At 31.5% G+C, this 27,187-nt stretch overlaps 1 protein-coding gene across 1 annotated transcript; it reads left to right on the forward strand.

Annotated features, from left to right (window-relative positions):
- Window positions 1–10,441: 10,441 nt before the first annotated feature.
- On the forward strand, window positions 10,442–11,576 carry BDCG_17410 (uncharacterized protein; the record flags this gene model as incomplete). The annotated part of the gene is made up of 2 exons (XM_045426539.1): window positions 10,442–10,844; window positions 11,359–11,576. Exons 1-2 carry the CDS (start codon window positions 10,634–10,636, stop codon window positions 11,574–11,576), a joined length of 429 nt encoding a protein of 142 aa, XP_045281875.1. The 5' UTR covers window positions 10,442–10,633.
- Window positions 11,577–27,187: the final 15,611 nt, after the last annotated feature.

Here is a 27,187-nt window from a genome sequence, read left to right on the forward strand (position 1 = left end):
ACTATCAAAAGAGAAAGAATATGAACAGTATTTAAAGAGAATTTCTACAATCAATATAAAAGACTCTATTCTGGTTTATTCAGATGACTCAAAAAATGAGAACTTGAATAGATTAGGCGCAGGCATTGCTTATACTGAAGATAATATTAATTTTATCTCAGATTTCTGAAATCTAGGCTCTGAATGTGAAGTCTTTGATGCTGAACTATTTGTAATAGTGAAAGCTTTCAAACTCATTGAAATAAAATCTCATAAAAGAGGAAATTGTTTGAAAGAGGCATGGATATTCTCTGATAGTCAAGCTGCTTTAAAAAGACTTAGAAATAGTCAGATTCATAATGATCAAATGAATCTTGAACTGATCTTAAACTCTGTTTTGAAAATTCAAAAGAGAAGAATATCAAAGTTGATAATTCATCTGCACTGGGTTCCTGCTCACATGAATATTCATGATAATGAATTGGCTGATTCAGCTGCAAAAAAGGGTGCAGAATTAAGCAGATCTATTCAAAAAATTATGTCCTGGTCTTTTATAAAGAGAAAAATAAAAGAATCTTATTTAGACAAGTGGAATGAAAGCTGGCAGAAACAAAAGAAGAGTATACATTATTCAAGATTTGAAACAAAACCCAAGTGGAAATCTTGTTCAATTAAATGTAAAAAGAAAATATTCTCATCTATAATACAGCTGAAACTAGGACATGGCTATTTCAAATCTTATATACAAAGATTTGATGATAGATTTAACTCAATAGAATGCTCATTCTGCAATACAAATGAGAATTCTGAGTATATTGTAATGCACTGTGCATTATACAATAGTCTCAGAGCCAGATTGAAAGAGAAGTATGATCTAAATCAATTAAATATGAGATTCTTATTCTCAACTGAGACAGGAATTAAATACTTAATAGACTTTCTATCAGAAACTCAAGCAGCTATAAGAAAATGGCTAAATTCAGAATTATCTGAGTATGAAGAGGAGGAAATTAATCAGATATAGTCTGTTAAAACAGCTATACACTCTCTTTTAATAATTTGTTTTGTTATAGTCTCTCTTTACTTTATCTTTTTCTTTATCTTTTTCTTTCAATTTCTTTCTATCTATTTATTTAATGTGTCTATCTTTGAGACTGTGTTCTTTTTCTCTTTTCTTTTGTCATGATATTGTCAAATGGTTTCAAAGTATCAAAAGATGTTAAAACACTGTAATTTGTATACAGTTTTTCTATTCAGGGCTGGAATTTTCTGATTTTGCATATCTGAAATTGATGAATGTATAATAGTTAACTTTACAGACATAGAAAAAACCCTGAGAACTAAAGTTCTCAGGTAGATGTCATAGTCTCTGACTGCATACATCTATAATTGAAGAATAATAATAATAATAATAACAACTATCTGAAGCTCAGTTGTGAATATCAATTATTACATTCATTTTAAATATTTGTGATAAGAGAATTATTCATTTATATCAGAGAATCACCTCTCTCTTCAACAGTATTGAGATTATAAGTCTTTTTCTTTTCATCTTTTCTTTCTAACACTGATTTTTCTGTTCTTAGAGAAAATTATTATGAGTTTTACTGTGCACAAAGTTATGACATTCACAGATATCAAGAAACTTTTCACAACTGTCAAATTCAATATTGTGAGTACATTCACTCTGATGAATATCTTCAGAATGATTAACTCATATCAGTCTATTCTCTAGTGTTTATTATCTGACTTCATGATGCAGATGAAGAATATCTGTGTTTTCAGAAATAAGAACACAGATATTGTACTCTTTTACACCCGCAGGCATGAGACTTATATATCTTGTCTGAGATATTATCATGAGAATGAGCTGTTCACACACTGTATTCTACTTTCTGCATTTCTTCATGTCTCTCTCTCTCTTTCTGAGAAGCCTTGTGCATGTTATAATTACATATATAACTCTAAGATTAGCAGGTGTTCATTCAGTAACTGTTCTCATCTCTGATTTTGTGATTTTCATATGCTAACAATGATTTTTAGTTGCTCTGACATCAGAGATCATTCTGATCAAAAATGACAATGCTGCTGAGACTATTCTCTCTCACTCTCAAGCTTCTCTCATCACTTTCTCTCTCTTCTCTGCAGAGAAGGTTGTGCACATATCAGATTGTAAGTATTCAGTCTCAGATGACTTCTGTCATTTGTCTGATTCTGTATCTTTCTCTTTCATTTCTTCTGTCTCTGTTCTCTCTGCTCTAACTTCTGGTTCTGTGAGTCTCATGCTCTTCTTCAATTTCTCTACACATACATATACACATTTCTATATTAGCATTCCAGTCAATCTTGCAATAAATGACATTAATGTCATACATAGAGCAGTAGAGGAATCAGAGATGTATACAGTGTTATTATAAGAGCAGCTTACAGCTCTCAAATCCCTTGCAGATCTCAAGTTTTGAGATTTCCTTTGTTTTTGATGTTTTTCAGATGATGTGATGTTGAAAATAGATTAACATGTGATGTATGAAAATGAATGAGATGTATATGATAACATTTGTCTTTTATAACTGACTCTTACAGTTAATGATCAATTCATTATCTCTTTTCTTACACTTTTTCTTTATCTGCTAGTCACTACTCTTACATGACCTCTATATAATACAGCATTCAGTGACTAGATTTGACAGCTTTTATCTTTTATGATTCTGTCTTATGCATTATACTGTCTCTCTTCATCTACTCAGACTACTACAGTGAACAGCTCATTAAAACTAACCTCACTCAACCTCTGAGCATTTCCAGGAATTGAGATGACTTAATCTCATATGTCTGTGAATATTTCAGATAGTTCATTCTCTGTGATCTCTGTGATTGAACTGATGTAAACAGTTGAATTCAACTCTGAATTCCTTTTTCTTCTGTGATCTGACTCATATACAAGTCTGTCACTTTGAGATCACTCTTTACTGTGTTGTACTCACTGTCTGCAGTGTGTTATTATACAATCAGCTACAGTCTCATCATGTATCAGAGTGTGATGTTCACCTGATTTCTTCATTTCTTTCCATTCTTTTCTTATAATCATGGAAAGATTGAAATAAGTGAGATCATCTAATTCATAAGTATCTATGATTTCTCTTACTTTGTGAGACTTTTTAATTGTAAGTCTCTTCTTTTTCAATACTGATAATAGTGCTGTAGATAATCATAATTCACTCAGGTCTTACATCTTTACTTTTACAAGTTATGAATTATTGATTAAGTTGCATAAGATTCATCCCTCTGGTTCTTTCAATGTATATGTTCTCAGAGAATGTGATTTGAGTATTTTATATAACTTAAACCATCTAGATTGAAACTTCTCAGAACTCTCATTGTATACAAGAACTCATATTCTTATCTTGAGACTCAATTTCTTAATAAGTGAGTCTCATATTCTTTTCAATTGAATTGCTCAGTTCAGGAGTAACTTGTTAGCTTTTGCACATGCATGGCTGATCTCTTTCAATCTTGATTTCATGTTTATGACTGTTGCATCTGCAACTGCTCTCTTCCTCACCTTTTTCAAAGCATTCTTCAGAATGCGCGGATGCAATTCATACAACAGGTAGAATGATGAACACTTGAAGACTGCATGCTGTCAAATCCGCATGACTAATAGCACCTGCCTGAGATATTCATCTCATAATCTCATAGGCTTGCTCACTAGATATTTCATCAGCATGTTGTTCAAGATTTCATTCAAGCATTTTATCTTTCTGTTTATCTGTGGGTGATATGATGTTGTTCTACAATATCTGGTCTGTAACTGGCTCATGAAATGCCTCATCACTTCTTCTATGAGATTCACATCATTATCAGTTAGAATCTTATGCAGCATTTCATAGTTGACATAGATCTTATCATGTAGAAACTTCATCATCACCTTCTCTATCATCTCTGAAACTGCTTTTGCAACTGATCAGTCAGTAGTGTAATCAATAGCAGTGATTATTCATCAATTTTCATTTGACATTCACAGTAATATGTCTATGAGGTTCACTTCTCATCATTTAAATAGTTATATTGTATACTTCATCTGATGTTGTGCTTTCTCATGTTCTAACTCTTTCTTAGATTCTTTCATAACCTGATAATTCAAGCACTTATGAGCATATGTCTGAATATTCTCAGCCATGCTTAGTCAGTATACTCTTGATTTGAGTATGCTCATAAGTTCAGAGCTTTCTAAGTGACTGAATTCTTTGTGCATATGAGTCACTAAGTTGTGTTGAAATGAAGATTCTAGATAGAGAGCTTCTGCATATTCTAGATCATGATAAAGTACAATATTGTTTTTCTTTCTCAATTTCTTCAGCTTGAAGTTTGAAAGCATCTCTTCTACTACTCTCATGAGATGCTTGTCATTCAACACCTTGTCATTCTTTAAGTGAGAGATCATGACATTCACTCATTCTGATTCCTTGCATCTTCTCAGTGTGTTTAATGCGAATGTCCCTTGTGCCTGGTTCACAGAACTCTCATTCATGAAATCAGATCTGTGACTGATTGCATCAGATATCACTGTGTCTAATTCCTTTCAGTATTTGATATGAAGATTGTACACTTGAAACTCTGAGATTTAACATGCTAAGTGTTTGAAAGGTTTTATTATTAATTGTAGATAGATAAGGCTTTTGTGATCTGTGATCATCATTATTATATGCTCATTGTTAATATATCTATCTCATAATACTAGCATGTGCTTGATCACTAGCAATTTCTTTTCATACACTGAATAATTGAGCTCAGCGCCTGAGAGTTTTCTACCATCATATGCCACTGAGTGCAGCTTGCTGTTCTTGCTCATCTGTAGAAGAGTGTCTCTGATAGCTCATTCAGATGCATTCATCTCAATGTAGAAAGATTTATTACAATCTGATTAAATAAGTACTGAGAATATTGTTACACATTCTCTCAGTGTGAGAAAAGTCTCTTCACACACAGCATTTCAGATGATTGAACAAAACTTCTTCTTTCACAGATTTGCATTCATTTCTCTTAAGAGATCTGAGAGTGATGCAGATATTTGTATGAAATTCTTGATAAATCTACAGTAGTATGAGATCAATTCAAGAAACTGTTATACATGATGTACATTTCTCAACTGCAGTCAATTCACTATGACATTCAATTTCTCTGAAATGAGGTGTATACAGTCATCACTCACTACATATCTCATGAACTTCAACTCTTCTATTTCAAACACACACTTGATTGATTTGATGTAGAGCTTATACTCTGTCAGAGTTATAAGCACTTCATTGAAATGCTTCAGATGTTTGTCATATGAGTTTGAAAAGACTAAGATGTCATTGAGATATATGAGACATGAGATTTTATGCTGTTTATGAAGAATTATATTTATCATTATTTGAAAGATGACAGATACATGTATCAGACTGAATGACATTGCTAGGAATTCAAACTTCCTTCATTGTATATTAAACACAGTTCACAGAACTGACAGTTCATTTACACAGATCTGTCAGTATCTGAGAGAAGATCAATCTTTGATAGATATCAGACATTTCTGATCATATTCAACTATTGTTGAATCTGTGACAGTGAATATTCATTCTTGATCATAAGCTTATTGAGTACTTGATAATTGATACACATTCATCACTCTTCACCTGCCTTTTTCATGAATAGAACTGAAAAGCCTCACACACTTAATGAGAATTGTATGAGATCACATTCTAGAAGGTCTGTGATCTGACACTTCTGTTCTTTGAGATATATTTGTGACAGAGGGTACACATTCTGATTGACTGATTTTGCATCTCTTATGTCAATCTCATGTACAAATCCTTGTTCCAGCGGCAATTTCAGTGAAAGATCTGTTCAGAAGATCTTCTCATGCTTCTTCAGAAGCTTCTTCATACACTTATTCTTCTGTATATCTTTTATCTTGGTTTTCTCTGCTTCTGAGTCCTGTATGATATACAGAATGCTTTCAGATGAGATCTTGCAAATCATTCTCTTTGCTTGTTAATGTGTAAGCAGATTTAATCCTTCTATATCAGAGATGTGAAATGTCCTTCTCATATCAGTTGATAGAATTGTATGAACCATTTTCTTCCTATCAGTCAACTGTATATAACATGTACATCATTGAATCTGCAGATTGAATCTTTGAAATCAATCAAGTTCAAGAATAAGATTGTATTTCACATTCTGCAGCTCTCATGCTCAAATATAGCAAGATCATTCTTTAAAGTGCAAGAGAACTCTTACTTTTACAGATAATATCAAATATCAGTTATCAGATAATCTTATATATCAGAGATTCTTCACTCAGCAGACCTCTTTCAATCTTCAGATTATATAATCATCAATATATTGTATTAAAGCTTCTATATCTGCTAACACTTTTGCAGCCATCTCTCAATTCTTACTCAAGTGCCTCTTATACATTAACATTTCAGATCTTAAGACATTGAGATGAGTGTTCACTTTCTCATCTACATCTCAGTCAGAAGCCTGCTTTCTCTTTATATTCACAGAATTCAGAGAGTCATCTAACACAGATATCTCTTTCACTTTAAAGACTTTTCATAGAATATTAGTCAGTGTCTTTAAGCTCACTGATTCTGCTAGTTTTTTGACTCTCTTGTTTCTCTTAACTGTGTATACTGAGTGCAATCTTTTACATCATGATTTTAATATCTGCAGTTGAAGCAAGCTTGATGCTTATAATATCAAGATTTTCACTCAGAGAATTCCTTTTTCAGGGAATTCAGCACTTTAGTAATGACATTCAGATCTAGATTCATTATATTCAGATGTATAACTTATGTTATAGAAGTCTGATTATCTGTTCTTCACTGAGATATACTCAATTGCAGTATTTTCTATCACAATTGACTCACTTATTCTCATACAATGAGAATGTTGTATGCTTCTTTCATCATATCTGATTATAAGGTTAAGTATTTTCATTTCACTCTTAACTCAGATGTAAGATTATGAATGAACATCTGTAAACAGAAAGATGTTAAAAGCTCTTCATTCAATGTGAGATAGTATAAACTGAAGTGTGTGAAGTATAATGTAAGATTACTCACTTATCTACACTCAGTAAAGTATTTATAACACTTATCTCATATATTCACTTTCTCAAAGTTGTGCAAGATTTATTTGAAAAACTCATTTCATATTCATAGAAATGAATATCACTTCAGATCTGTGAGATTCATCTTTTCATCAGTTATTCATAATGACTTTGCTTTTTCATATAGAAATATGACAGATCTTAAGACTTGTTAAAATTTCATTAACTGTCTGTCTGTGAGTTCACATTCAATCTGATAATATAATTACATCTGACTTAGTCAGCTAATTACAGCATCATTTTTTTCAGTCATTATTAAAGCTTGATAACTTCAGTAAATCTTCTGACTTAATGTATCTTATACTTGAATTCTCATTCTGTGCAGTGATCTCTGATGATGTGTATACTTCTGAAAAGATTGTGAACAATCATGATGAGATCTTCAGATTCAGTATAGTCATCTATCTGTGTAAACATTTGATCTCCTGCTGCAGGCCTAAGATCTGATTTTCTCTATTCTTATTGATGATGATAATTGTATCAGTGAAGCTCTTCATAGTAAATGCCTGATCTGCAGTGAATGTCAATTGTTGTTTAACTTCTATCTCAGCCTGCCACTGTGTATACAAGGCCTCAATCTTGTTTAGAATTCTTGTACATGTATAAAGCTTCAATTTCAGTTCAGCAGTTTCAGTCACTTTTCTTACTGCTTTAAGTAAACTCTCTGAGAGATTCTACATATCTTCTGATTCAGATAGCAGAGAAGAATGTTGTTTGTATCAGTTAGAAGAGATATTCATTTCAGTGATTTCTTATTGATTGTATAATGTCTATCATTATATCACTGTGTCATTATATCAGTATATTATTCTATCACTATATTGTTATATTACTATATCATTATATGATTTCTGTTATCATTGTATAACTTCAGTAATGATCACTTCTCTCTTTTATTTCTTTAAGTGAAGAGTAGTCTTCTTTGAATCTGATTCACTGCTTTCATTTCTTTTCTCACATCTCATCTATTTGCATACATGACATTCACCTGAGTTTGAAGTTTTTTCTTAATAAGCAAAGCAGTATTAATCAGATGCTTTTTCACTCACTGCTCTTCATACACTATCTTTTAAGACATTCTAGAATCACACTGACATGATAACTATAAATCACTTTGTAGATAAAATTATCACACTCTGAAGAAGTCTGCACTTCTCATCAGTTTTTAGACATGCTATCAGATGTGATTCAAAGATTGCTTAAGCCAGTATACAATTACAGGCGTATGCCGGCTTCTTATATATTGTAATATCATATGCTAATTTAATTAGCGGCTGCTATGGCCCCTTTACACTCATACGTGTACGCTAGTAGTTCGGAAGCGGCCGCGTACGCTAGTAGTTCGGAAGCGGCCGCGTTATTATCCGACGGTCGTACGTTCTTCCGAACCACATCTTCTTCACAGTCAAAAATTTCAACTGAAATATCATGAAGAATGAATTTGTCTCACTTTTCATCTCTTTCAGATAGAATTATTGTGTTTAAGAAAGATTCTACTGCTGACTTTCAGAGATTCTCATTCTGAATAAGAAATTCAGCACTGAATTCAGGCATTGTAGTCAGAATGATGAAGTTTTCAAAGAATGATGACTCAATTGAAGCTATAACTGATTTTTGAACTTCAATATCAGTCATCAACTGAGAAAAGAACTGCTGATTAATTTCATTTCTGATTCTAAAAATGAGATTTAAGTTTAGCTTGTTTCTTTGCAGAATATTCTGATTTGAGACTTTGAGAATAAGTCTTCTATTTCTGGAGATTTGAAAGTTTTTCTCTTTTTACATTTTCTTTTTCACTTTTCTATGAATAGAGATATGAGCAGTATTCTTCTCAGTTTTCTCAGGATTTTAAGCAGGTTTTGAGACAGCAGGTTTAGAGACAGCAGATTCAGCTGCTTGAGCATATGTTTTCTTCTGATTCAAAGAAGAAGAAAAAGTAGGAAAAAAAGAAGAAGAGTAAGATAAAGAGTCAGTGATTATACTAGAAATTTTCAATGTTTTTTGAACTGTGTTTGAGATTTCAAGTTTGAACTTGATCATCTTCTGTAGTTGTCTAGCCTGAGCATGAAGAATTAACAGAACTTCTTCATTCATCTCACTCAGACACTGCTTTTCAAGAATCTTACTTACTTTTTCAAGTTTCTGTATTTCAAGAACTTGTTATTTCTCTATTTCTTCTTTCTTTCTTCTCTTCAGAATTTCAATCTCAGAAATAGTATTTGAGAAAGCATCTTTTTCTACATCAACTGAGTGTATTTTTGAACTCATTGTTCTCACTCAATGAAAAGTTGATCAGACTGTTTCAATTGAGATATTTCTAAGTCTGTTTTCAATTGAAAAGTTGATCAGACTGTTTCAAAAGAAGAATAAAAGACTTTTGTGTATAAAACACCTGATTTTTTTCACACTAGTTCAGTAACTAGGTTAGATTTTTGAAGAGAATCTAATAAACTAAAATTGATTTTTGAGATAAATCAATAAAATCTTTACAATCTCTTTCTTAGAATACAGTGAGAAAGAGTATGATATCAATTAATAATGAATCAGATAATATGACAGTTTTTGAGAGAAAAACTGACAAAAAATAAATCAATTTTTTGCAGAGAAATTGATTAAAACTATTCAATTTTATTCTAAATTATTCAATTCTTCTCACACAACAAGTGTGCAACTCAAATTAGTTAATAAAGAGTGTAAAAAAGAATTAAGTATTAATGAAAGCTCTTCAGCTACTGAAAAAGTAATTCATACTTAAAAGAATATGAAATTATAACAGAAAACAGCTCTGTTTTTTATTCTTTGTAAGAATATTATATAAAATCCAGAGAAAAACACCTTACTTTTTCAAGAGAAGTAAAAAACTATTTCTAAGATTTTTTTTTTTTTTTTTGCATTAACTACTACAGAAGAATTAAATAGAAACTGCTAAGATATGCACTACTATATACTCTCTATCAAGACTTTCCCTTTTCAGAGTCTTGATATTATAGAGAATATAAGTCTGTTTCTATATAATAATATAAATATTGTCAGCACAATGTACAGAAACTGGTTATTTATATCTCAAAATAGAAGACTTTGTCAATGATTATATTAATATAGAGTTAATTCTCAAATTCAATAGAAACCTAGTGTTGCTGTTCTCAATTTCTTGCAGAATCTATTAAATATTAAGGTATTAAAACTAGATTTAATATATCTCACTGTGCAGGGATCAAAGGCTCAGTCAGACCTTGAAGTATACTAATTTTATAGTTGTTGATGTGCTGTTGACTTGTTATCTGCTGATTATGTATTAAATGCTGTTGTCAAGGTATCTTTTTGTATTATTCTGCCGGGGATGGGCCAGATTGAGAGGGGTAGTACAAGGGTGAGACTTGGTGTTGAAGTCTAGATACACTGACAACAGACTGTGAAGATTGCACTTCAGAAGTGTCTGTTGATTATGTGCTTGATATTATCACTGAGGTATCTTTTTGTATTTTTCTGCCGGGGATGGGCCAGATTGGGAAGGGCGGTACGAGGGTGGGACTTGGTGTTGATGTTTTGGAACATCAAAGGTGGACAGGGTTTTCGCGGAGGTCGCTTCTCAGATATCTCCACAATTACAGATCGGGGATCTTCCAAAATCAAGAAGATTGGCGCATATGGCTATGTCTCTTCACCTTACAATTTGTATGGCACTTTGGCCCGGGGTTGTGGTGTGGTAGGGGTAGACTGACCGTGTGACCGTGTCTGGGACCAGGACCAGATTTTTTGATAGTCTCATTACCAATTTGACTGATCCCATTACACAGTTTTAACATTAGATAGTAGTCCCATACTGTCTCAGTGAGACTTACTGTCTACTCTTGTCACATTTTTCAAATGAGATCATGATTTCTACTTCTCAATTTAAATTATTTTTATTGCTTTAAATAACTTTAAATCTTATTTAAGTGTTATCAAAAAGTGTTACTTTTTAAAAAATTAAAAATAGTCTAAAAAAAACCTTAAAATGTCTAAAAATAGTAACTTTATGCCAAGAATGAGACTAAATGAGACCAAATGAGACCACTTTCTCATTTTTTTCAAGTCATGGTCCTATTTTAAAATCTGATATATAGTCATTTTACATGTTTTTTTGATAGCCAGTCCCAGCGGGATTCACGCCAAGAAATGTATGAGACCAGACCAAATGGGACCAAATGTGAAATTCATGGTCCCGGCGGCCAGTCTAGGTAGGGGTGAACGGGGGATAATCCCACACGGGAGTTTCGAACAACGTCTAGTTCACGTTTGGCTGGATATCTCCACCACCACACGGGGTATGCGGTCGGCGATGGGGTCCAAATGCTCGTATGATCGAGGGCTTTTCGATGAATCTATCGGCGGGTTCTTATTCGAAAAATGGAGCGAGTTCGTGGTGAGGCGGTTGATCTTTCACAGTTTATTCTGAGAAATTACTTTCGCTTGCATTTCAATCCTTTCTTAGATTCTTTTAGAACCTGGCAATTTGAGCACTTGTGAGTATATGCCTGGATGTTCTCAGCCATGCTCAGTCAGTATACTCTCAGTTCAAGTATGCTTATAAGTTCAGAGCTTTCTAGTGACTGAATTCCTTATGCATATGAGCTATTAAGTCATGTTTAAATGAATGTTCTAGATAGAGAGCTTCTGCATATTCTAGATTGTAATAAAGTATAACATCATTTTTCAATTTCTTCAGCTTGAAATTTGAAAGTATCTCTTCTACTACTTTTGTAAGATGCTTATTATCTGATATCTTACTATTGTTCAAGTGAGAGATCATTGTGTACACTTATTCTGATTCCTTGTATTTTCTTAGTGTGTTTAATATGAACTTCTCTTATATCTGATTTACAGAACTCTCACTCATGAAATTAGATCTGTAACTGATTACATCAGATATCACAGTGTCTGATTTCTTCTAGTATTTAATATAAAGATTTTACACTTGAAACTCTGAGATTTAATATACTAAGTGTTTAAAAGGTTTCATTCTTAATTGTAGATAGATGAGACTTCTGTGATCTATAATCACTATTATTATATAACTGTTGTCAATATATTTATTTCACAACATCAGTGTGTGTTTGATTGCTAGTAATTTCTTTTCATATACTGAGTAATTGAGCTCAGCATCTGATAGTTTTCTACTATTATACATCACTGAATACAGCTAGCTGTTCTTACTTATCTGTAGAAGAGTATCTCTAATAGCTCATTTAAATGTATCTGTCTCAATGTAGAAAGGTTTATCATGATCTGATTGAATAAGTACTGAGAATATTATATTATCATACATTTTCTCAGTGTGAGAAAAGCCTTCTCACACACAGTATTTTAGATGATTGAATAAAACTTCTTCTTTTACAGATTTGCATTCATTTCTCTTAAGAGATCTGAAAGTGATGCAGATATTCATGTGAAATTCTTGATAAATCTGCAGTAATATGAGATTAACTCAAGAAACTGTTATATCTAATATACATTTCTTGATCATGATTAATTTGCTATGATATTGAATTTCTTCAGAATAAGGTGTATACAGTCATTACTCATTACATATTGTACAAACTTCAACTCTTCTATTTTAAACACATACTTTATTAATTTGATATAGAGCTTATACTCTGTCAGAGTTATAAGCACTTCATTAAGATGCTTCAGATATTTGTTATATGAGTTTGAAAAGACTAGAATGTCATTGAGATATACAAGATATGAGATTTTATTCTGTTTATGAAGAATTGTATTCATCATTATTTAAAAGATGATGAGTGTATTTACCAGACTGAATAATATTATCAGGAATTTGAACTTTCTTCATTGCATATTAAACATAGTTCATAAGACTGACAGTTCATCTACACAGATCTGTCAGTATTCTGAGAGAAGATCAATCTTTGATAGATATTAAGTATTTTTAACTGTATTTAACTGTTGTTGAATCTGTGGCAGTGAATATTCATTCTTGATCATAAGCTTGTTGAGTGCTTAACAGTCAATACACATTCATCACTCCTCATCTGTCTTTTTCATAAATAGAACTGAAAAGCCTCACGTGCTTGATGAGAGTTATATGAGATTACATTCTAGAAGGTCTGTGATCTGATACTTCTATTCTTTGAGATGTATTTATGACAGAGAGTATGCATTCTGATTAACTGGTTTCATGTCTCCTGCGTCAATCTCATGTACAAATCCTTATTCCAGTGACAATTTCAGTGAAACATCTGTTTAAAAGATATTTTCATGCTTCTTCAGAAGCTTCTTCATATGCTTGTTCTCTCACATATTCTTTATCTTGGTTTTCTCTGCTTCTGAGTTCTGTATGATATATAGAATGCTTTCAGATAAGATCTTGCAAATCATTCTCTTTACTTATTAATGTATAAGTAGATTTAACTCTTCTATATCAGAAATGTGAAATGTTCTTCTCATATTAGTTGATAGAATTGTATGAACTGTTTTCTTTCTATCAGTTAATTATATATGACATGTACATCATTGAATCTGCGGATTGAATCTTTGAAATTAATTAAGTCTGAGAATAAGATCATATTTCATGTTCTGCAGCTCTCACACTCAAATATAGCAAGATTATTTCTCAAAATACAAGAAAACTCTTACTCTTACAGATGATATTAAATATCAGTTATCAGATAATCTTATACATTGAGAATTCTTCACTCAGTGAATCTGTTTCAGTCTTCAGATTATATGATTATTAATATATTATATAGAAGCTTCTGTGTCTGTTAACACTTTTACAGCTATCTCTCAATTCTAACTCAAGTGCTCTTTATATATTAACATTTCAGGTCTCAAGGCATTGAGATGAGTATTTCCTTCATACTCATCTATATTCTAGTCAGAAGCCTGGTTTCTCTTGATATTTACAGAATTCAGAGAGTCATCTAATATGAGCATTTCTTACACTTTGAAGACTTTTCATAGAATATCAGTGAGTGTCTCTGAGCTCACTGATTCTGCTAGTTTTTTGACTTTCTTACTTCTCTTAACTGTGTATACTATGTGTAATTCTTTGTATCATGATTCTGACATCTACAGTTGAAGCAAGCTTGATGCTCACAATATCAAGATTTTCACTCAGAGAATTTCTTTTTCAGACAATTCAGTACTTTAGTGATAATATTCAGATCTAGATTCATCACATCTGAGTGTATAACTTGTATTGTAAAAGTCTGATTATCTGTTCTCTATTAAGATATACTTGATTGCAGTATTTTCTATTGCAATTGACTTACTTATTCTCATATAATGATAATATTATATGCTTTCTTCACTGTGCCTGATTATAAGGTTAAGCATTTTCATTTTACTTTCAACTTGAGTGTAAGATTATGAATAAAGATCTGTAAACAGAAAGATGTTGAAAGCTCTTCATTTAATATGAGATAGTGTAAACTGAAGTGTGTGAAGTATAATGTAAGTGTGGCGGGCTGCGCCTGATCAATTATATAGACTATTTCATTACACTTCACAGATTCCAACCACTTCATTCTCAAACACGTACACTTCAATTCTCAGTCATTCTTAATCATCAATCCTCGGCTGTCACTATCATGTATAGATTCTTCTGCTCCGAAGCTTCACTATGTACACTATCACGTACATGTATAAATATTCACTTCAATCACTGATTCTCATACTTTCTCTTTCTTTTTCTTCTCTAACATTTTTCTCTTTGTTATATGAGATCTATCAATATTATACTGATCTATTCAGTGTAGACCTCTTACACTAGAAAAACATTCATCATCTTCTTATTAGAAATAATTATTCACATATTATCTTCTTATTAAAAATGATTACTCATCAAGATATCTGAATGTGTAATAACATATAAGAAATAGAGAAACAGTTAAACAGTTAAGCAGACACTGAGTTCTCAGATAGAAGCTTACTTATCAGTCACTCTGATTCTGTAATAGAATCTTATAAAGAGAGTAAGATCTTATAAGAGAATATCTGGGAAAGATGTGAGAGTTCTGACATCTCAGATATATGAGATATTCATACAATTACACATCTGATAATTGATATAATCATGTCTAATAATAATATGAAACTCTTGAACATGAGTATAGATATGATATCATAGTAACTCTGAGCAATGTTGAAATTACAACAATAATAAATAGCTGATATGTATACAACTCAACAACATCAATATAAAGAGATTCAATAATTATTATAATAAGAAACTAATGCAATTTCAATATCTACAGAATTAAATACAAAAGCACTGAAAGAATGCTTAGATACTTTCACATATTTCAATGCTTCTAATCTCACTCTCTACTCATCATAGATGATAGAAATGCTTGTAAAACTGAGTGTAGATGAAGATGTCATCAGTTCATTAATCAATCAAGATTGATATATCAATGAATAATTAAAGAATTATATAAAACAGAAGTTTCACTTATAAATGAAAGCATGTGAACTAGTGTTGTGAACATCTGACAATATTATCAAATATCTTGATATTCTATTCTGCAACACTGTTATACAATAGAAAGTTTTAGATTAATTACAGAGTGTCTGACAGAGAAACATTTCTCTTATAACATTCATTTCTGACTTCAATATCAAGATTCTAGAAGAAGGTGATGAATCTTGAGAGAATCAAATGAAGATTAGTATGCTTAAGAAGACATTAACTTTCAAAAACTTACAGATTCTTGTAAGTGTAGACAAAGACCAGACTTATAAAGATTTCTGTACACAGCTCCGGACATTGAATGACTGTCTTATCAAGCTCAAGAGTATACAGAACAGTGACAGAAGACATTACATCTCAGTCACTTATATACTCATACTGAAGAATAACAATAATGCAGATACTATGAATTGAGTAGACTTAATTATCTATACATAAGCAAGAGTCTTCATCATCTGAACAGACTTTCAAGTTTCTGAGATCACTTCTGAAGAAGTCACTGATCAATATTAATAAGAAGTGTGCATTAACTGTAATTAATCAGAGCACATTGCTTTTAACTGTCAATCAGCCTATGTACCTTCTCTCTCAAAGAATGAATCAGCATCTGTCTATGTCAATTACATTACATTGAAGAAGAATTCAGAAGATAACTATGAGAATGCTCTGATGAAACAGGGAAAAGATTAGCTTCTGTTCAAATTCATAAACAGAAGCTTGAAGAGATCAGATAATAATAATTTGAAGAGAAAATGAATATGATTCTTGTATCTACTGTGATAGATAACATGTATAATATGAAAGCTATGATAGACAGTGATCTATGTTATTACACAATGATTAAATCTTCAATCATAAGATGTTATAATCTTCAGTATATCTCCTTATCAAGATCTCAACTCCTTGCAGGATTTAATGATTTAAAAGACATTTACACTCATTACATGATAAAACTAAACATAGATGTTAAAGAACATCAACATAAAGATGCCTATGTATACAAAGTTGAGAATGTTGACTATAATCTTATACTAGAACTTGTCTGACTATCTGAATAAGATATCTTATTGAATAGTTAAAACAGGAGCTTAATATTCCTGAATAATAATAGAATTCACAAAGATAATATTCATAAAACTATGAATCTTACACAGATCTGTCAATACTTATAAAATGCTCTGAAAAAGAAGTCATTATTAAAATCACTGACAGAGTCACTGACAAAGTCACTGATGACAGAATCATGTATCAATCTATTTCATCAGTCTGGCTAATATCAAGAAAGCTCTAGAAAAGTTATCTTATACTATAATAACAGCTTCTTACACAAAACTCTCTTAATAATATTATAAATATCTAGATATCTTCTGATAAGATAATATTATAAATATACTCTCTTTACAAGACTCAGAAGTGAATCACAGTATCAAGTTAAAAAAGAAGAATGATAAGAACTCTAAGTCACTGTGAGACTCTCTTTATAATATATCTTGAGATGAACTTCTTCTTCTTCAGAAGATACTTAATAATCTGTTAAATAAGAGATTTATATATATTAGTAACTCTTCTGCTGCAGCTTCTATTCTCTTTGTAAAGAAGTCAGATGAAGAACTCTGATTCTGTGTGAACTATTAAGATCTGAACAGATTGATAAAAAAAGATTGTTATCTATTATCTCTCATCAATGAAACTCTAGTATATATCAGACAAGCTCAATGATTTACAAAGCTAGATGTTATTATCATGTTTCATAAGATTCATATCACTGAAGAAGATGAATGACTTACAGTATTTTAAACATGTTATAGTCTCTTTGAATGAGTAGTCACATTCTTTGAACTGATTAATACTCTCAGTACATTTCAGAAGTATATTAACTGAGTACTCTGAGATTTTCTCAATGAGTTTGTATCTGCTTATTTAGATGACATTCTCATCTTCATCAATGAATTCATAAAAGAGTATTAAGAGCATGTATAAAGAGTATTACAATGACTACAAGAAGCAGAACTATCAATTGATTTTAATAAGTATGATTTCAAAATTAAGAGTACTAAATACTTAGATTTCATTATAGAAGCTGATAAGAGGATTTAAATGAATTCTGAGAAGATCTCTGTCATTCTCAAATGAAAAGCTTTATATACTGTGAAAGATGTATGAAGCTTCATTGAATTTACTAACTTCTATCAGTAATTTATACAAAACTTCTCTGATATTACAAGATCACTTACAGAACTCACTAAGAAAGACTCAGTATTTCAATGATTAGTGAACACTGAAGCTGTATTTATATAAATGAAGAAGATATTTATTAATACTTCTCTGCTGACAACATTCAATTCTGATTATGAGACAGTTATTGAAGCTGATTTCTCTGACTATATTACTGAAGAAGCTATATTGTAATATAATAATAAAGATGTCTTATAATCATGTGTCTTCATGTCTAAGAAACTGAGTCCTGCTGAATGCAATTATAAGATCTATGATAAGAAACTTCTTACAATTGTACACTGTCTAGAAGAATGAGACTCTGAACTTCAAAGTATCTCTTAATTTGAGATAATCACAGATTATAAGAACCTTAAATACTTTATAACTATCTGTAAACTCACTGAATAACACATATAATGATCTGAGTTTCTAAGCTGCTTTTATTTTACAATACACTATCATCTTAGCAGCCAGAACTTGATGATAGATGCACTCTCATAATAAGAATAAGATATGCTGTCTGATGTGACAGACACATACTGAATGAATTAATAACATTAGCTCTTGAATCTGAAGATATTAGTTGATTATAATAAGATCACTCATGATACTATACATAGTTCTCTGATTAGAATATTCTCTCTCTGAACTAATACTGATATCTTCAGTTCTTCTACACTGAATGAACTATGATATACAGCAGCTCAGACTGATGAACTTCTTCAAACCCTCACTGAAACAGTATAACAAGAAGTGTCTTAATTCTCTTCAGAATTATATATAAAGACTGATATCTCAGAATGTTTAATAGATGACAGTAATACTCTGCAATTTCATGAATAATTCTGAGTCTCTCACTTCAAACTCTTACACACCTGAATAATGCAGGAAATGCATGATTTGTGTATGATCAGTCATTCAGGCTGTGAATAACTGTATTAAATAATCTCTTGAGAATTCTACTGATCTGAGATATTAAATAGTATCAGACATTTTATCTGCAACTGTAATCATTGTTCTTCTGTCATCTTATGAAAGAACTGTAGAAAAGATCTGCTGAAACTACTTGATATCTCTGATAGAATCTGATGAGATTGATAATTGACTTTACTGTTAATCTCTCTGAGAGTAAGAGTTGTAAAAACATTCTGATTATCATAAATTAATTGAGTAAAGATGTAATATTGAAATCTTGTAATAAGATAAATACTGAACAAGTCACTGAAGCTTTTCTACAGAGCTCATTCTATTAAATGCATGAATTACTGAGATCTATAGTATTGAATCAGAGTCATCAATTCATAAGTACTCTCTGAACAAGAATCTGTCAAGTTCTCAAGATTACACACTGTCTATCAACTGTCTATCACTCTGAGACTAATAATACATCAGAATGAACAATTCAGACTGTAAAGAATTATCTCTATAAGTTCTGCAATTATCTATAAGATGATTGACATGATCTGCTTCTACATGCAGAGGTCACTATCAATGAACAAGATGCTGTTTCAACAGGTGTAAGCCTGTTCTTTCTTACACATAATTATCACATAAAGATGTTGAATCTTCTAGAGATTATACAGTTCACACTGAACTTCTGCAGTTCAATTCAGATCACTGATAATATAGTAATAAAGCTCTGAGATATCTGTGACTGAGCAGAGACCTCTATGATAATTACTAAACAAGATTAAGAAGATTAAGTCAATATTCAATGAGATTCTGCAGAGCAGTATCAGATAGAAGATCTTGTATAATTGAATCTCAAGAATATACAAATCACATGTTCATCTCATATGCTAGATTACTGTCTCATCAGGTATAATTTGATAGAAGTTCTAGATAGTCACAACTATCATCTTAATACATTATCAGAGAGTCAGCGTGGCCCAGTTGATAAGACTGATAATCAAGGCCGCACACATTAGAGGTGCGTGGGTTGGAATCCCACCGCTGGCACCTGCCACTTCTTACCCATGAAAGCCCCCATGTAATAGGGGCTGAGCCTAATTAGTAAGGCTTGGTGCGGGGTAGAACTCTCTACTACAAGCCAAGTCACTAGTTAAGTGAGATTCTGTGAACACTCATCAGGGCCAGCATGAAGTGCCAATGTCCCACTATTCTACTGTGCACCTGTCAAGGTTCTAACAATATAGAGTCAAGCCTAATGTAGTGATTATACACTACTTAAGCAAGTCCCTAACTAGAGCTGCCATCAGAGCCTAGCTCCCCCTCAAAATACAGAGAATGATTTTAAAAATCACTTGACTAGCAGGTCTAGACACACATCTAGGCCCTAGACAGGGCACTCTGATAGGCTAGAGACTGCAAGCTCACTGCCAGTCCCTAATACTGGCAGGGAGGACTGCAGTCATCAAGCCTATGATTAGTCCCTAACACGGGGCGAGGCCATGACAGCTGATTGGTAGGCCTATAAGCATCTAATGGGACCGAGATCAGCAACCGGAAGCTTGGTGTGTACACCACCAAGTGGGCGGTGGCAGCCACTAACTAACGCCCCTGGAAATTAGTGACTGGCCCGAGAGGACGGACGCGGTGGTCGGTTAATTATAGGGGGTTAAATGTAATTAGCTTAAGGTGCATCCTGCGGGTGGCTAGCGCCCGTAGTCATTTCTCACTCAAGCTACTACTGCTTTTTACCTCAAAAGTCTGAGATAAAGTCAAGAGTAGTAATCTATGAAAGAAAGAGATCAAGATATCAATTTAATCTAAGATTTGATATCATGTCCGACTCTGATATTCTGGTGAGTGATATTATAGATAAAGAAAATGAGTTTGATACTATGCAGCTCATAAATATCTATAATGAAAAGTCATTGAAGAAATATAATAATATCTGAACAATTGATAGAGAATTTCTGAACATAACTTCATCAAGAAACTCTATAATTGCAGAAGACTTCAATGCACATCATCTCTGATGAAATTCAGAATGCAAGAGAGCAGTAAGAGCTGATAATCTAGTTAAATGAATCTTTGAGCATTCAATAGATTTGGTTAATAAGTCTGATCAACAAACATTCTTTAGAAAAGGCATGAAATAGAAGTCTATTATAGATCTAACCTTCATATCATAAAATCTAATGAAAAGAAGACTTGTAAACTGATTTATTGATTCAAATGAGACATCAGAATCAGATCATGAGATTATTCAATTTAATATTGAACTGAGTGAAAAACAAATGAGTGAAAATCCTCTTCTCTCTAATCAGTATAACTTTGAAAAAGCTGATTGAAAAGCAGTTGAAGAAAGCATAAAACTGTTAAAATCTGAGAGACAGAATGAGCTATATTGAAATTCTGGTCAAGATATCTCAAATGAAATGCTTGAGAATAGAGTGAAGCTTATTACATCTATTATTCTAACAAGTGTTAGAAATAATATTTCAAAGAGAAAATCTTCTGAGTATTCAAAACCTTGATGAAATGAGAATATCTCATCTAAAAGAAAAGAATTAGCTACTATTAGAAGAGATTGAAAGAATGATGCAATATCTGATGAAGAGTTCAAAGCTGTCAGAAATGACTATTTTTCAGATATTAAAAGAGTTAAAACAGACTGCTGGAATAAATTTCTTGAAGAAGCACAAGAGAAGAAAGTTTTTAAAGCTTTTAACTATACTAAAACAAGAAGTGTAGCAAAACTTTCAGCCTTAGAATATGAGTTTCAGAATGAATCATATACAGCAAACTCTTTTAAGGAAAAATGTCAAGCTTTCATGAGAATTCTCTTTCAGAACTCACCAGATTCAGATTCAGATTCAGATTCAGATTCAGAGGAAGAGAATATATCACTTCTCAAATACATTGATGAAAATGACTGAGAATGACCTGATCTTACACAAGATGAATTAGAGTCAGCTATCTTCTCAAGTTCTGTTAAAACTGCTGCAGATTCTGATTCAATTAATCACTTGATTATTCAGAATACATATTCCTACTTAAAGAATGAATATTTTGAGCTCTTTTTCAATCTCTTGAAAAATGAATATCATTCTGAATGCTGGAGAGAAGCCACTGGAGTGATTCTTATAAAACCTAATAGAAAAACTTCAATTTCTAAGTCATATAGAGTAATATCTCTATTGAACTGCCTAGGAAAGGTTTTAGAAAAGATAATAGCTACTCAACTATCTTTTATAAGCTCTATAGATGATTCTCTTTTATTCAGTGAATAAATGAGATATAGAAAACAGTGTTCTGCAATTGACACTGTTCTCTCAGTTGTTCATGATATTCAAATAGCAAAGTATGAGGGTCTGGTCTCAACTGCAGTTTTTATTGATATAAAAGAAGCATTTGATCATGTTTCAAAGTCAAAGTTAATTCAGATATTGAAGATATTAAAACTTCCACTTTCTCTAATAAAATGAGTTAACTGTTTTATATCTAAAAGAAGTATATAACTATTCTTTGATGAAATGAAACAAGATAAGACTGAGATAAAAATAGAAGTACCGCAGGGATCTTCAATCTCGCTCATTTTATTTACAATATACACTGCATATCTATTTAAAAATAGAAATATGAGAATAGTGCGGTCTCTGAGTTATGTGAATGATATTGGTCTAGTCTACAGCTCAAAAACTATCAAAGAGAATTTGAAAGTAATTGAAGAAGCTGCAAAGAAAATCTTTGTTAGAGCAGATATCACTCAAATTCAATTTGATATGAATAAAACTGAGTTAATTCATTTCTTTTCTAAATTCAATGAGAAAGAACTATCTCTAACTCTTTTAAATAGAGAGATTAAACCCAGTGTAAATGTCAAATGATTAGAAGTATGATTAAACTCTAAGTTGAATTTTAAATATCACATTCAACAAAGAACTGTCAAGGCAGAAAGACTATTGAAGAACATAATCAGACTATCAAATACAGAGAGAGGTCTATTCTTCCAGGCTATGAGACAGTTATATATAGCCTGTATTACATCAGTAGCTGATTATGAAGTTTAAGTTTGATGGAATAATCAAGGGAATTTCACTGAACTCTTTCAAAGTCTGCAAAACAGAGCCTTGAGAAGAATTCTGAGAGCATTCAAATCATCTTCTATTAAAGCAATGGAAATTGAAGCTTCAATTCCTTCTGCTGCTATTAGATTTGAAAAGGCCTGTATAAACTATGCTCTGAGAGTTATAAAGATGAGCTCAAATCATATAATCAGAGAAAGAGTCTCTTCTTCATTTCCATTAATTAACTCTGGAAATGAACTGGATTGAAATAGATTTCTTGATTGAAATGAAAATAATTCTTCAAAGAAAATGCCTTCTCAACTGTACATACTATACTCTCTAATTAAAAATCAATTTTCTTCTTTAAATGTTGAAAAAGTTGATCATGAGAAGTTATCTCTCTGAAGAGAAAAGCTTGAATCTCTTATAGACTTATAAATAAGTGAACTATTAAAAGAGAAAGAATATGAACAGCATTTCAAGAGAATTTCTACAATCAATATAAAAGACTCTATTCTGATTTATTTAGATGACTCAAAAAATGAGAATTTGAATAGATTAGACACAGACATTGCTTATACTGAAGATAATATCAATTTTATCTCAGATTTCTGAACTCTAGACTGTGAATCTGAAGTCTTTGATGCTGAACTATTTGTAATAGTAAAAGCTTTCAAACTCATAGAAATAAAATCTCATAAAAGAGAAGATAATTTGAAAGAGACATGAATAGTCTTCAATAGTCAAGCTGCTTTAAAAAGACTTAGAAATAGTCAGATTCATAATGATCAAATGAATCTTGAACTGATCTTAAACTCTGTTTTAAAAATTCAAAAGAGAAGAATATCAAAGCTGATTATTCATCTACACTGAGTTCCTGCTCATATGAATATTCATAGCAATGAATTGACTGATTCAGCTGCAAAAAAGAGTGCAGAATTAAGCAGATCTATTCAAAAAATTGTGTCCTGATCTTTTATAAAGAGAAAAATAAAAGAATCTTGTTTACACAAGTGAAATGAAAGCTGGCAGAAACAAAAGAAGAGTATACATTATTCAAGATTTGAAACAAAGCCCAAGTGAAAATCTTATTCAATTAAATGTAAAAAGAAAATATTCTCATTCATAATACAGCTGAAACTAGAACATGGCTATTTCAAATCTTATATACAAGGATTTGATGATTGATTTGACTCAATAGAATGCTCATTCTGTAATACAAATGAGAATTCTGAGCATATTGTAATACACTGTGCATTATACAATAGTCTCAGAGCCAGATTGAAAGAGAAGTATGATCTAAATCAATTAAATATGAGATTCTTATTCTCAACTGAGACAGGAATTAAATACTTAATAGACTTTCTATCAGAAACTCAAGCAGCTACAAGAAAATGGCTAAATTCAGAATTATCTGAATATGAAGAGGAGGAAATCAATCAGATATAGTCTGTTAAAACAGCTATATACTATCTTTTAATAATTTGTTTTGTTACAGTCTTTCTTTATTTTTTCTTTTTCTTTCAATTTCTTTCTGTCTATCTATTTAATGTGTCTATCTTTAAGACTGTGTTCTCTTTTCCTTTGTCATGATATTGTCAAATGGTTTCAAAGTATGAGATGATGTTAAAACACTGCAATTTGTAAACAGTTTTTGTATTCTGAGCTGAAATTTTCTGATTTTGCATATCTGAAATTGATGAATGTATAATAGTTAACTTTACAGACATAGAAAAAACCCTGAGAACTAAAGTTCTCAGGTAGATGTCATAGTCTCTGACTGCATACATCTATAATTGAAGAATAATAATAATAATAATAACATTATCAGAGATTCATGATGTCTTTCATACAAGCTTACTCTGCTATGCTGTCACTGACTCATTCTCTTCTCAACTGACTTCTGACTGACAGCTGCCAGGTATCATAAAAGAAGAAAATGAGCTTGAGTGAGAGATTGAGAATATTCTTGATAAGAGACCTCACAGCTACAGCTGAAAATATCTTGTGAAATAAGTTAAATATGATTATCTGACCTGAACTCTGAGTTCTGTATTATTCAAAACAGCAGTTCTTGACTGATAAGAACTGCTTCTAAAAAGAGAGAATTAATGTGGCCGGCTGCATCTGATCAATCATATAGATTATTTCATTACACTTCACAGATTTCAACTACTTCATTCTCAAACATATACACTCTGATTCTCAGTCATTCTCAATCACTGATTCTCAGTCACTACTAACATGTATAGATTCTTCTGCTCTGAAGCTTCACTATATACATCATCACATACGCGTATAAATATTCACTTCAATTGTCAATTCTCACACTTTCTCTTTCTTTTCCTTCTCTAATGTTTTTCTCTTTGTTATATAAGACCTATCAATATTATACTGATCTATTCAGTGTAGATCTCTTACAGTAAGATTACTTACTGATCTACACTCAGTAAAGTGTTTATAATGCTTATCTTATATATTCACTTTCTCAAAGTTATGTAAGATTTATTTGAAAAACTCATTTCATATTTATAAGAATAAATATTATTCCAGGTCTGTGAGATTTATCTTTTTATTAGCTATTCACAATAACTTCACTTTTCTATGCAGAACTATAATAGATCTTAAAACTTGTTGAAATTCTGTTAACTGTCTGTCTGTAAGTTTGTGTTTAATCTGATAATATAATCACATCTGACTTAGTCAGCTGATTGCAGCATCATTTTTTTAATTGTTATTTAAGCTTGATTACTCTGATAGATCTCTTGACTTAATGTATCTTATGTTCAGATTCTTATTCTGTGCAGTAGTCTCTGATAATATGTATACTTCTGAAGAGATTATGAACAATTGTTATAAGAGCTTCAGATTCAGTATAATTATCTGTCTGTGTAAATATTCAATCTTCTGCTGCAGGTCTAAGACCTGATTTTCTCTATTATTATTAATGATAATGATTGTGTTGACAAAGCTCTTCATTGTGAATGCTTAATCTGCAGCAAATGTTAATTGATATTTAACTTTAATCTGAGTCTGCCACTGTGTACACAAGGCCTCAATCTCATTTAGAATTCTTGTATATGTATGAAGCTTCAATTTCAGTTCAGTGATCTCAGCTGCGTTTCTTACTGCTTTAAGTACACTCTCTGAGAGGTTCTGCATATCTTTCAGTTCAGATAGCAGAGAAGAGTATTTATATTAACTAGAAGAGATATTCATTTCAATAATTTCTTATTAATTGTAAAATATCTATTCTTATATCACTATATTATTATATAATTTCTGTTATCATCATATGACTCTGATAGTGATCACCTCTCTTTTTATTCTTCTTTTGAGTCAGAAGTGAACTTCTTTGAATCTGATTCACTGCTCTCATTTCCTTTCTCACATCTCATTTATTTGCATATATGATATTCATCTGAGTGTGAAGTTTTTTCTTAACAAGTGAAGCAGTATCAATCAGATACTCTTTCACTCATCACTCTTTATATACTATCTTTTGAGATGTTATTAGAATCACACTGACATGATAACTATGAATTACTTTGTAAATAGAATTATTACACTCTGAAGAAGTCTGTGCTTCTCACCAGGTTTTTAGACATGCTATCAGATGTGATTCAAAGGTTACTTGAGTTAATATATAATTACAGACATACACTGACTTCTTATATACAGTACATTAAATTAATTAATGGCCGCTATGGCCTCTTTATATTTGTAAGCAAGTTCGGAAGCGGCCGCGTTATTATCCGGCGGTTGTACATTCTTCCGAATCACATGTATCTGTCACATTGAACAGCATATCTTATTCTCATTATGAGAGAGTATCTGCTATCAAGTTCTGACTACTGAGGTAATAGTGTATTATAAAATGAAAGTGACTTAGAAACTCAGATCATTGTATCTGTCATTCAGTGAGTTTATAGATAGTTATAAAGTACTTGAAATTCTTATAATCTATAATTATCTTAAATTCAGAGATATTTTGAAGTTTGAAGTCTTATTCTTCTAGACAGTATATAATTATGAGAAGTTTCTTATCATAGATCTTGTAATTGTATTCAGCAGCACTCAGTTTCTTAAATATGAAGATGTATAATTATAGAATATCTTTATTATTATATTATAATATAGCTTCTTCTGTAATATAGTCAGAGAAATCAGCTTTAACAACTATCTTATAATTAGAATTGAATTATTATTATTATTATTATTATTCTTTTATTATACTTATATGCAAGCGGAGCTTATAATGAGTTCTTGCGTGATGTTAAATACAGGCTAAGTGTTAATTATACAGAAGGAAATACAGGTGTTGACATCATATCAAGATAACAAGAACATAGAAAATACAAAGACGTGATAATTAGATACATA

This window comes from Blastomyces dermatitidis (assembly GCF_000003525.1).
Source record: "Blastomyces dermatitidis ER-3 genomic scaffold supercont1.7, whole genome shotgun sequence".
Classification (NCBI taxonomy): Eukaryota; Fungi; Ascomycota; class Eurotiomycetes; order Onygenales; family Ajellomycetaceae; genus Blastomyces; species Blastomyces dermatitidis.